This window comes from Anomalospiza imberbis, chromosome 1 (assembly GCF_031753505.1).
Source record: "Anomalospiza imberbis isolate Cuckoo-Finch-1a 21T00152 chromosome 1, ASM3175350v1, whole genome shotgun sequence".
Taxonomy (NCBI): domain Eukaryota; kingdom Metazoa; phylum Chordata; class Aves; order Passeriformes; family Viduidae; genus Anomalospiza; species Anomalospiza imberbis.
The window spans coordinates 120,695,476-120,707,917 of NC_089681.1; the positions used below are offsets into that span (position 1 = coordinate 120,695,476).

At 39.4% G+C, this 12,442-nt stretch overlaps 1 protein-coding gene across 2 annotated transcripts in view; it reads left to right on the forward strand.

Moving 5' to 3' along the window:
* RAPGEF5 (Rap guanine nucleotide exchange factor 5) overlaps nt 1–12,442 on the forward strand; it is a 157,662-nt gene that overhangs the window by 127,866 nt on the left and 17,354 nt on the right. For both annotated transcript variants that reach the window (XM_068209040.1, XM_068209050.1), the window contains 5 exons: nt 1,347–1,496; nt 4,076–4,173; nt 5,929–6,051; nt 7,163–7,341; nt 10,581–10,671. In XM_068209040.1, the coding sequence (XP_068065141.1) occupies nt 1,347–1,496; nt 4,076–4,173; nt 5,929–6,051; nt 7,163–7,341; nt 10,581–10,671 (641 nt within the window). The remainder of the gene's footprint in view (nt 1–1,346; nt 1,497–4,075; nt 4,174–5,928; nt 6,052–7,162; nt 7,342–10,580; nt 10,672–12,442) is intronic.

Here is a 12,442-nt window from a genome sequence, read left to right on the forward strand (position 1 = left end):
TGGATGTCTCAATCTTCATGATGTATATCCATTCTGATAAAAGATTCTGCCATAGAATGAGCATCGCATTTACTCTCTGTCAGCAGAGACAGGTTAAAAAGGAATTAAAAAATAAAATGGCTTTTTTTCCCCAATACTCAATGTTAAGTTCCCCCTTCATGCTCATATTCATTTCTTTACTACAACAGGAAAAAATCCCTTTTCTTAAGGATAGAGTTCTTAACTGCTTCTGGCATAGTCTTCACTAATGAAAGTGCCCTGAAGCCATGAAATCTGTAGGACAAGCAAAGAGCTATTGCTACATACATCTTTCAATAAAGAGAATAAAAAAAATACAACAGTTCTGGAGAAGAAAAGTTGTCCTGTGTTGGCATGGTAGCAGCCTTTCTAGAGTAAGAAGTGCTAGAGGAGAAGGAAATTGAAAGTTTAATTGAGCACTGAAGTGAGTGTGAAACTAAGAGCTGTGACGATTCTGATTAGCAGATGTAATTTTCAAAATATTTATGCAAGTCTGCAGCTCAGTTTCTTCTGCTTAAGTGTGGCAGCCATATTTCAAAGAACTAGCTAGGGCAAACTCTGCAAAAGATGTAAATCTAAAATTCTGGCAGGCAGAAAGAGTTTACATCCCTTTTTGTAGCAGAAGAAAGTAATCACTGAGCTGACCACAGCATTCCTAGAGCTGAACCAACTCATGGACCTAAGTGGAAGGAATGAGCCCAGGGAGTTTCTCCAAACCAGTCCCATTTATATGTGCTGCTTGTGATTCAGAAAATGAGTTGTCAGAACTGATTGTATGGCAGTTTGGGCAGTCTCTGCTGGTACTGAAATACTCTGGCAATGCAAGGAGTTTAGATGTCTAGACAGATAAGCTATCAGGAGTGGTTGAAAACCTGGGAGCACTGTTCTTGCAAAGCTTCCTGTTCCAGGTAGAAATGGAGGTCCAAAATAATTTCTGCAGCAGACATGAAGTATATTGAAAGAGCAGTGATTTATCTGAACCTAAAATGAAGAGAGAAAAGATGGCAACAGATGAGTTTCAGTGAAGACAGGCAGTGAAGGAAGTTGTCTGTGACAAATCCTCAGGGCAGGAAATCTTAAGTAGATATTGCTGTGGGAGTCTATGTTTCCATTTTCTTGCCTCTCTCATTTCCCAGGGACAGGAAGTGGGGAGGGGAAAAACGGTGATTATGCTTAGTTTCATGTCCTTTGTGTCAGGGTACAGTGACTGCCCTTCCTGCAGCAGCCAGGCAGCTGAGGCACTGCTGTGGTGGGGTCTGCAAGTTTGTTCTTTGCTCTGTTCAGGTATCTCTGCCTACAGCTGAGCATGTCTTTGTTCCTTTGTGTAGTTTTCTGCCGTGTGTATATAACGGAGCACTCCTATGTCAGTGTGAAAGCTCAAGTGTCAACTTCAGCGCAGGAGATTCTGAAGATCGTGGCAGAAAAGATCCAGTACCCGGAGGAGGAGTTGGCGCTGGTGACAGTGTCATTCTCTGGTGGTAAGTAACTTCCCTCCATCTGATTACTTACCTTCTAGTGCATCAGGTGAGGGAGGGCTGGCATTTTCTGATGCGAGGATACAGCTGTTCCTCTGTGGGCCCACAGCTGGATGACCAGGGGAACAATGAGGAGCTGCTTCCCAGAGTCTTGTTTCCATGGCAACAGCTCTTTCTTGGGTACAGTGGGATGTAGCATCTCCTGCTTGGTAAGGGAGTGTAAAGAACTCTCAGTCTCTAGCAATATTGCAAGGTTTTATTTCTTTTTCACAGATGAATCTCCTGTTTTGGAATTTAAATTAATTTTGAAGTCAATGAGGCATGCTTTGCCTTGAAAATAGAGACAGGAATAGCAAATACTATATGCATGGCTGTTTCCTCATTTATGGCATAGGTAACAAATATCCTTGAGGTGAAAGGAGGAAGACATGTATTTGCACAATTGAGATACTGGGAGCAATCTCAGCAATATTTTGTAAGCAGCAACTGACACCTTTTGCCGCTTGTTTTAGTGTTAGTCATTAAATAGAAGGGCTTATTGTCTTTTTTAAGAAAGACTACAGTGATCGTGGAGTGTTACTAGGGACCAGCCAAAGTCCCAAGATCTTTGGTCTTTGACAGGTCTCAAGCTCCTTGGTCAGATTGTTTTGATCATTGCTGTGTTTTTTGGAAGCAATTTAACTAGGTGCATAGAACCATGAAGCTGTATCTACAAAAGGACTAAGAATGTAGAATATCTTGGCAATATTCTCAGATAACATTAGTTGGAGTTGACCCCCTAAGACAAAGGATGTGTCTTAAGTTACAGCCCTCGTTGCTACTTCTTTGTCAGTCTAGTTAAATGAAGTACACACAAGTGCTGGTTTGTTCTGTTTGTATCTTTGATTCAGAACTGGAAGGTCACATTTTTTTTCCTCCATGCTAAGCTCAATTAAGTAAACGTATTTTTTGAGTGCACTGATGTGGGCGTCAGGGAGATGGTGCCCTGCTCTGGTTGTTGAGACCCTGGGCACGGAGCTGCCATTGGGAGCATTACAAATGGGTGTCCTGGCCATCCAGGCTACATAATTTTCAGGCATATTCTTTTTACCCTTGTGTGTGCCCAAACTGACCTCCAGAGCATTTTACAGCACTACAAAATCACTCTGCTGCTGTTGTTTTTCAGGTCTTTCTCTCCTGTTCAAGAGCAGGTCAAGTTTTGCTCTGATAGCAATAAATCTGGTTCTAACTGCCTGCTTAGCTAAAGAAAACCAACCATTCATAAATAATGAAACATACTATATTGGTTCCCAAGAAAACCACGAAGTGGAAGTGGTTGCCACTTGGTTGTTCAATGAGAAATAGTAAATAAAATGCAGGTATAGTAGGAAGGCCATTTGTATGTGACCTTTATAACCCCTAAAATGTTATTTAGTTACATTGCCTGAGTTAATTGGAAATACAACAATATCAGTATCTTTCTTCTTATGCATCCTGTACTGCAAGTAATAAACACCAGCTTGCTATGCTTTTTTTTCTACCTTGTGTTTTTGCTATTTATGTGACTTAGAACTCTTGCCTTTAATCCACTTGGAGGGCAGCAGTGTGAGCATCGGAGAACCTGTTTTTATTGTACTCCAATAGTGGATAAGCAAGCTCTTTATTCAAAATGACCTTGAAAAAAAAATAATTATAGTTCAGCATAATGTATCTATATATCAATGGATAAATGAGCATGGATAAAAGGGAAAACTATCTGAAATTATGGTTGTCTCTCAGGCTCCTCCTGGTCCTACTCCTCAGGGGCAATGCAGAGTCCAGGGTAGCTGTCAGTTTTCTTGGTAGTTTTGGGTCTACCATGTATCAGGTCTCCAGAGGATTACCTGGAGCCTGCAAGAAGTGACAGTTTTTGCAGGGCAGTTTTTAAGCTGTGTTTAGAGTTTTGATTTATTTTCCCCCCCACCTTTCTCTAGTTCATTCAAGATTCTGCAGAGCTGAACCAGTACTCTGGACTGGAGGAATAAGTCCTTACCCTTTGCTACCTGCGTCCTGCTCTTTTACTCAGATATTTCTTAAATTTGCTCTAAGTCTAGAAGAATTACTGTAAATACTGTGTTAGTGCTCTGTGGGGTGAATTTCATGGTGATGGGATCCTTTAAACTTCTTTTCCTGTTCAATGGCTGTGGCTACTGATTTAATCTCCACCCCTGTTTTGTCTCCAGTGACACACAACAGCTCAGTCTCTGGAGGCTGAGAGACTCTGCTCTAATAAAATTCACTACATTTATACTAGATAACACTGGGTTGAAATTAAATGTTCTATAAGGCATAGGAGGCTAGACCAGATGATTTTAGGGTTTCTTTCTGTTCTATGTGAAGTGCAGTTTGAAAGCAGAAGCAGGAAGCTTTTGTGCTCTAGTTCATCAGAGATATCTTGCCTTGCCTGAGCAGGGTGGAGATGATTGATCCCCACAGAGACTGAATTTAATGCTTAGTTACCTTCTAAAAAGTGATGTGGCTTCACAAATACAATTGTACTATTTTTTCTCATATACAGCTTGTACCCCTGTTCTGAAACTTCTGGTTTTTTACTGTTTTTACAGAAAAACATGAGCTACAACCAAATGATTTGGCTATCTCAAAATCTTTGGAATCATCCAGTCGTATGTTTGTATACCGAAAAGATCTGACTGATTCTTTGGTAAGGATTGGTATTGTATATTTCCCATTTTTTGTTTGTCTGACTCCAAATCAAAATCTTAGTATTCCTCTCAGAGGGCTTTTTCAATGCAGAATTTCTTTTTTTTTTTTTTTTTTTGCTTCCTTAGTAAAGCTTACTGAGCTGCTCTATTCCTTAAAAAAAATCTTTCATTAACAGCAGTTATTTGACTGAACAGTAATGGAATTTGTTTGTCAATTTTAAATAAACCAAAGCTTCTGTGCAGCTTAAATCTTGCAATCTACATCAGCCTGGAAAAGCTGACTTGTGTTTGTACCAGAATGGATGGGATAAGGATTATTCAGGGCTCTTGTGACTCTTTCCTCCCTGCCCTGCCTTGTGACTCTGTAGCACTTTGGCTGGTACATAATCATACCGAGTGATGGACAAATTCCCTGGAATTACTATATGTGGAAATAGATGTCGTGTGAGTTCCACCAGACCCATCAGAGTTACCCCTGTGTTGTGGCCAGCTGGTGTGTACCACTGGGGGCGTGTCCTCCTCCTTTCCTTCTGCCTGTCTGTCTCTCCATCCTCTCGCTGGTGCTGGGAAGGTCAGTGGATCGAGAGGCAGCAGATCCCTCTCATCCTTTCCTCTGTCTTCAGAAACCAGGGTTGCAACCTCCCTCTCTCCACGCTTTCCCAAAACCTCAGTGAGGCAGGCACAGTCAAGCACTTTGGTGTTCCAATAGTTTTCTGCTAATTATGCAGATGTTTCCAGGAAAGAGTAGGGGCTGAATCGCAGCTGACTTCTACATGTTGTCAGTACCTCTAGGATCTGTGCATTCATCCTCAGGATGAGAAATGTCTGTTTGCATTTTGTTGGATCAATGTGCCCTGAAGAGCTGACATGCCACTATCATTGTAATCTGTCATCCCCATTATCTCTGGCGTTCCAGCCATCTCTAAAAATGTGAATATTAAGGGAAGGTTTCCAGCGAAGATAGGTGACAGCCAACCTAGTTTCATTAGTTACTTAATAAAAATTGCAAAACTTGCTGCAACTGTCTGAAATATAGCATCAAAGTAATGGCTTAACTGGTATGAATAATCTTTCATCCTGGCAGATGGTTCATGTGCCAGATTACAGACTGATGAGGTTAAAAAAGCCAAGAGAAGTACAAAACTTTTAAAATCCCAGCTAATAATGGAAATGTCAAATGACCCTGAATACCAGCAGTACCACTGCACTCCACAGTAATATACTAAGTAATTTTTATGAATCAGAACCCACAGCGTTTTACTCTTTGTTGATTACATTTGGAGTAGATTAATCACAAAATATATGGATTTATGTTATTTGTAAAAGTGGACTGGAGAGCAAGTTATGTGTATTTATTCTTAATCCAATGTGTTTTCAGAATGATTCTTTTATATCAGAAAATTTACTGATGTATTAATTTAGATTTTATTTTCTGATAGTTTGACGGATTTTATTTTCATTATGCTGTCTGCTTGGCCAGTGTTTTATATTCAAGGTTGGGAGAGGGAGAGAGAAGGAGAGAGGGAGAAGGCTTCACTCTCCAAAGCAAATCATTGATCCCATTGACCCATTTCCCATTTCAAGCTATTTATTAAATAGGTTATAGCTCCTTCATTTTGATTAGTGGGGAAAAAAGCCCTCAGAGTGCACTTAGAGAAGATTACCTATTCAACTCTGTTTGGTACCTTAGTCCAGTAACTGTTCCATTGCAGAACCTTTGGCATTTCTTGAGGAATTTGTTTTGCTCCATTTAGAGCCCGTTTTCTGAAAGTGAAGAATTGCAGCAGAGATCTGTGAGGATTCTGGGAATTAACACCTGGGATCTTGCCTTAGAGCTAACAAACTTTGACTGGAGCCTCTTCAATGCAATTCACGAGGTAAGAAGCACCACATCCACTTCCAGGTATATTACTGTCATGCAGCATTGTGTCATTGTGATGCATTTTGGAGCGTTGGTATTCCTGGGTGCTTGCTTCACTGTCCTGACAACATGATTTGGCAGCTCCCCAGTAGTGGTCACAGGTCCAAGAGCTACCTTGCAATCCTTGGGACTGAAAAGAATTGTCAGAGGTTTGTAACTTTCCTATGTTCAGGCATCTTGTATGTTCCCTGTATACCTGATGTGTTTTATTGAGATTAGCCTCAAAAGAGTAAAAGGCCATGATTATTTTCTAAAAACCCTCTCTGTGAATGTGTTACATATGCAAAATGTCCTATGCACTTGATAGTGTTTCAGTAAATATGGGATTCCAGAAATAGTTGTCTTTCATGTCACTTTAGCCACAAAAAAATTCACAGTTTCAGCAATTTAAATGGTCACATTACTGTTCTTGTTAGGCTTCAGTGAGATAAAAAATACTGGGCAGGCTTTATTAAATGATATAATGGGGCACTTCAGGTTGTTTCAATGACTTTGATAGATTCTGGTTTGTGTTGCTGAGTAAAACAGTTAACAGTAGAAAAGCTCTCTTGAAAATACCGTTTACTGAAAAGCATCTTGGCTTTCTGAGAAAATTAATGCAAAATTGCCTTGCTTTTCAACAGATACTTTCCTTTTCTTTCATTATGGGTTTTTATTCAGTTTAGACACTTTAAATTTGAAACTGGCCACATCTGGGATTTTTTTTAACATAAATCAAGACCCACACGTCTATTGGTTAAAAATTGGCTAATCCAGAAACAATTTTGAATATAAATTTTTGAATATAAATTGTTTACATCTTATACCTGGCTATAGCCAGAAATGGAACCTTGGGAATTCTAACAAGAAGAGCATATCTTGCAAGATTTCCAGTCCACCTACCTTCTGTAATAAGTCTCTGGATTTTGCTAACCTAAACCTGAACCATTTGTGATTGGCTCATGGATAATGAAAAAATAACCATTTGTGACCAGACCTTGTTTCAAAAACATAGTTTTAAATAATTTACAGTTTATTTATATTTAAATTATTTTTATATCCCTAATGGTGTTGTCAATGTCTTCCAGCAAGAGCTGATATACTTCACGTTCAGCAGACAGGGCAGTGCTGAAAACACCGAGAATCTCAGTCTTCTGCTTCAAAGATGCAATGAGGTCCAGCTTTGGGTTGCCACCGAGATACTCCTCTGTAGCCAGCTCTGCAAACGTGTACAGCTAGTGAAAAAGTTCATCAAGATTGCTGCCCAGTAAGTTGCTGGCGTTGCAACAGAAATCGTTGAATTCACATGGTTTGTTTGGCAAGAAGTAGTTAGAGGAGCAAGAAAAGAAAACTAATTCGTCATCCTGTGCTTTGATAGTGTAGTAAGTGTACCTAAATAAAACAGTCCATAGATAACAACAGCAGAGCCTGGTCAAAAGGAGGCATGGTGGAGTGTGTGCTGCTCAAATCTCCCCTGGCAGCTTAGCTGCTGTGTCTGCAGTGTCAGCTGCAACATCCCTGATGGTGCAGAGATGGCTCCTTGGCTGAGATAACCTGAGGACCATATGTCAGAACTATTTTGGCAGGGAAACAGTCATACAAGGCTAGATAGAAACAAAACCATTCTGTTACAATCTTGAAAATCCTACCTCCAGAGAGGAACCTAACTGCAATAAGCTGTTGCCCCATGTAATCCTCTCTAGAGTACTCCTTTACTTATTGGCGGGGTAGGCTATTTCATGGGTTAGATTTGACAGTCTACTCTGTTACTAAATAGTACTGGCATTTATTCTATGTCTTGCAACAGAATACAAATATATACTATACACAGAGATTTCTTTTCTCTGTAGTCACTCTTTGTCTTAATAACCAAGGAAATGGAGCAATTTAAATATGTGCAATCATGTTCCTCGCCTCTTTCTCCACTTGTTGGTCTTCTGCAATATTTGAATATGCATGTTTGTGGAAAATGTATAAATTGTTCCCTTCATCGCCTGGGCTGATTTAATTTGCAAGGCACTTACATACAAAGGACTGTTCTCTGCTGAAGCAGTGCCTTTAGAGAAATGAATTCTTCTAATCTAATCTAGTGTAACTCATAAATGTGATCCGATTTAGTTTGCAAGTTGTGTGGTATCCAGCAATATGTTCATTTTCTGCCGTATCAATGACCAAAAAATGGTTGGTTCCATGTGCCTTGATTGCACCATTGTAGCATTAATTTGCACCCCAGAAAAATTTTGTGTCAGTCCTACATGAATAAGAATATATTTGTTACCAGACTAAAGTGTTGCTCTATTTTTATTCATCCCATTCTGTTAAGTGAAAAGCCAAAGTTATGGAGACTAAATACAGTTGTCAGTAAACAGTAGATAGGCTCTCCCCATGTATTGCAGAAGCATCCATCACTGGAGAATGTAGGTGATGAAATAAGAGAGTGTGTAGCTTTCACGAGTTTTTTTTTTTTTTCATCATAAAAGCTGCTTTCTAAATGAACACACCACTGTATCTCATTAGTTCTGGAAGAGTTGATGAGAGAAGAACAATTAGGGTGGAAGGATAGTGTGCTAAACACATCATGAGACAAGCCAAGCAGCCCTCCTGCTTTGTTTATGACTAAGGCAGAGAGGTAGGGAACTGTGAACAGCTCTGGCTGCTCCCTGTTTTCTGCTCACAGATTCAGCCAGGAATCTTTGTCTGGTCAGGAAGCCACCAGGACGCAGATTTCATGTTCATCATCTGTGTGCTTTGGTGTTGAGAAACACATTTTATGCAAGCGTGTCAATACATAAAAGGGAGACAGAGTTTGAAAAACAAATCCATACACTTCTGTTGATGAGTAGTCTAAAAGAGAAGACAAGTGGTTCAATAAACAAAATTAATTAGCATGTTATTAGGAAAAAACATCCTGGGGAGCTAAAGAAACAAGTCAATGTAAGGTTAGAAGAAACAGATTACAACAGCAGCCTTTTGGCTCCCCAAGCAAGCAGTGGCTGACTGTGAGAGACATCCCTTCTCTCCACAGCTTGCTGTGAGGAGTGGGCCCACCCAACGGACCATTTATGCAGGCTGCATTGGACACCTTCCTTGCTTTGAAATGAGTTGCCTTTGGGAGCTGCCTGGCTTTAATGATAAAAAGAATCTAAGCAACAAAGTCAGCATTAACTTGAAGACAGCTGAAGTGAAGTGAGAAATACACTGTCTCAAGATAGTACACAGTGATAAGGGCAGGCTTTATAACACTTGTAACAAGTTCTGGCCATTTTCCAGGTTAAGGTCTTGGCATGTACTTTTCCCTGATGATAAATCCCAGTGAACATAGTGGATTCATTCATAATTTAAATTGTCTTAAAAGATGATTCACACTCTCACACACAAATGCACCCAGGTATTTGTATGGTCATCAAAAATCTGCAAGAGACAGGGCAATATTTTTGTTTTAAAAGGACTCAGTATTTCAGTATTTCAAGTTTCCTAATGAACTAGGAAATGGATTAGAAATAAGCATGGTCTGATTGTATACAGTAAAATGTCAAAAAATAGAGGTGTCGAGCAAATTCCATTGGGACCTGTACTGGAACCAGTACTAGCTGCAATTGGTTTATAGGCATATGTAAATTGAACACTAACCAGATTTTCAGACAACAAAAATGATGAGGGATTGCAAATGCATTGGAGGATAGATAGAAAAAAAATTATCTAAGGAGTCTAGTGGCATGTGCAAACAACAGTAGGATAAGATTTAATTTAGATAGATGCCAAGTAATTCAGCTACAGAATGCTAATACTCAGCTGAAGAAATAAATGCATGACTGTAAAGAACAGCACTGTGACAGAGGTCCTTGGGTGATAATAGATGACAAATTTAAAGAAAGGACAAAATGTGATGCTGCTCCAAATAAATAATTTGCTGTTTGTTTTATGCTTGCATAAGAACGTAGAACAGTAATTATATTTCTTCTCCCCTCCCCACTGTCTCACTACATGAGAAAGTAGTGAAGGAAATAAGAGTTAAATATGAGTTAAAATAAATCACAAAGAATTCAATGAAGAATAATAACAATATGGAAAAGCAAATTGCAGGCCACAACTACAAAGAGAAATTGAAGGAACCTATGTTGTACAATTTACAGAAAAGATGAAAAAGAGGATGAAAATATTTATTGTACAACAGAATAGAGGTCAAGGAATTATTCTGTGTGGTAAAGGACAGCTGGGAGTAACTTAAACATTGAAAAGGGAAAATTACTTTTGACAGCAAAGGGAAAAAATTAACCTGCCAACAACAGGGTTGATGAGACAGTAGAATGTTTTCTAAAAAACTTCTGAGAGACCCCATCACCTAGACTGCAGGTGGTTATGAGAGGACATTTAATGAGTTCATTATGTGGGAGATGATTGTATGTAAGTGCTGAGGGTTGAAATGAGACTCAGTAACCTAGGATACGTGTGCATTCCATTTATCACTGATTCTGAGTACAAAAAAATCATATTTTTATTCCTCAGCTGTAAAGCCCAAAGAAATCTGAATTCATTCTTTGCAATTGTTATGGGTCTCAACACTGCATCTGTCAGCCGGCTGTCTCAGACCTGGGAGGTAAGACACATCTTTATATCTTTCAGATGCTGTCAAAACCATTTTGCACAAAGGCTGTATACTGGTGAATTACCTTTTCTTTCTGATTATTATTTTTTCATGCTGAAATCAAACATGGAGGGAGTGTTGGTGAGAAAATTCTTTGTGACCTGAAACCTTAGATACGCAGGTATTAAAAAAAACCCTAAATATGTCCTTCCAGAGTTTTAAATAAGAACAAAGCATGGAGATCTTATCCCCTTAAAACAAAATAAATTATTCTAGCATTTTAAGTAGATGTCAGAACAGAAAGTCTTACAAAGGTGGCTCCAAACAAGCAATACCTTATTATGGAATAATTTCATTAAAAAGCCAAAACAACAACGTAGAAACAAGCCTTCTCTAGTTGTCTTTCATCAGGTTTTTTTGCAGCTGCTCATCTTGAACAACGAAGTTAGGAAATGAGCCATGAATAAGGAGCATACTGGAGAACAGAGATTATTTGCTTAAAAAACTACTGGTTGCTACATAAAGCATGAGTGTGTTTAAAGGAGGGTCCCACTGGGATTTATGTTGTGGATTTTTGTTCCCATCCAAATGGCATCCATATTGAGTTATAGTATCTGCCAGTTTACTGTTGTATCTGCTGATGAACCAAATACTGGGGAAGGACTAATTGAGCAGGGTGGGTTGAAGCCTTACCCCTCCTTCATGCCCTTAACACCACAGGTGCACAGTACTCCAGAAATATCAATCTGTAATACAGAGTGACAGAGAAGGGCTGTGATCTCTTGCCTTGGAGACATGCTTGAGCACCAACAGCTGGGACCAAAGGGCCATTAGAGACTTACAAACCTGTCTGACACTGTCCAGAGCAAAGTCTCCCCCCTTAGCTGAAAACCATGCATATGGAAACATCACTTGTATGTCTCAGGCTTTGACACACAGAGGAGCAACGACAGTGACTGTTTACGGGGACTCAGGCAAGGAAGAGCTGACTTAAATAAGCGATAAAGTAAAGTTTTAGAGAAACTACATACCTGAGGACGATAATACAGAAACCCCTTGCCTCTGATATCTCTAAAACACCTCTCTGGGGAACATTTGCCGTGGCCTCCTCCTAAGCTGCCTTCATTCCATTTCTCTGGGCTTTGGTAGGAGAGTGGAAGAGACCAAGTATGGTCTCAAAGGCAACGATACAGATCTCTCCTGCCCAGAGACACGCAGAACTCTGCTCTGTGCTGAGGCCTCTGGAGATCATGCACTGCCAGTGGACTTCTTTCAGGAAGAGCAGAATATGTTACTTGTCAGAACAAAGAGTGCATCTGCATACGTACCACTGTAAATATGTCACGTTTCTGAGTGTAAAATATTTATCAAGTCACATCCTTTCTTTTTTTTATTTGTAAAACATCATTCCACTGGAATTTTCAAAAGCAGAAGATTATTTGCATTAGTAATGTGACTTCTAGAAAGTAGAGCAATGTTTTAAAATTAATTATAATTACTTACACATGTAAATGAAACAACCTGAATTTAAGCAGCCATTTAGACTAAATCATATTGGCTATGCACTTGATTTCTTAAACAAGTAGTATGCTCCCAAGCATATTCTACTTTTTTTTTTCCTACAGTATCCAGTGTTTTAATAAGCCTCACTTTCCCTGATTTAAGATAGAAAATAACATGCAATTGCAGTTCCATGTTCAATCATTTTAGCATTTTAATAATGCACATCCACTTAATCTAATTGTTCTAAATCTCTTTTCTCTTGGTGGTGTCACTGGGGCTG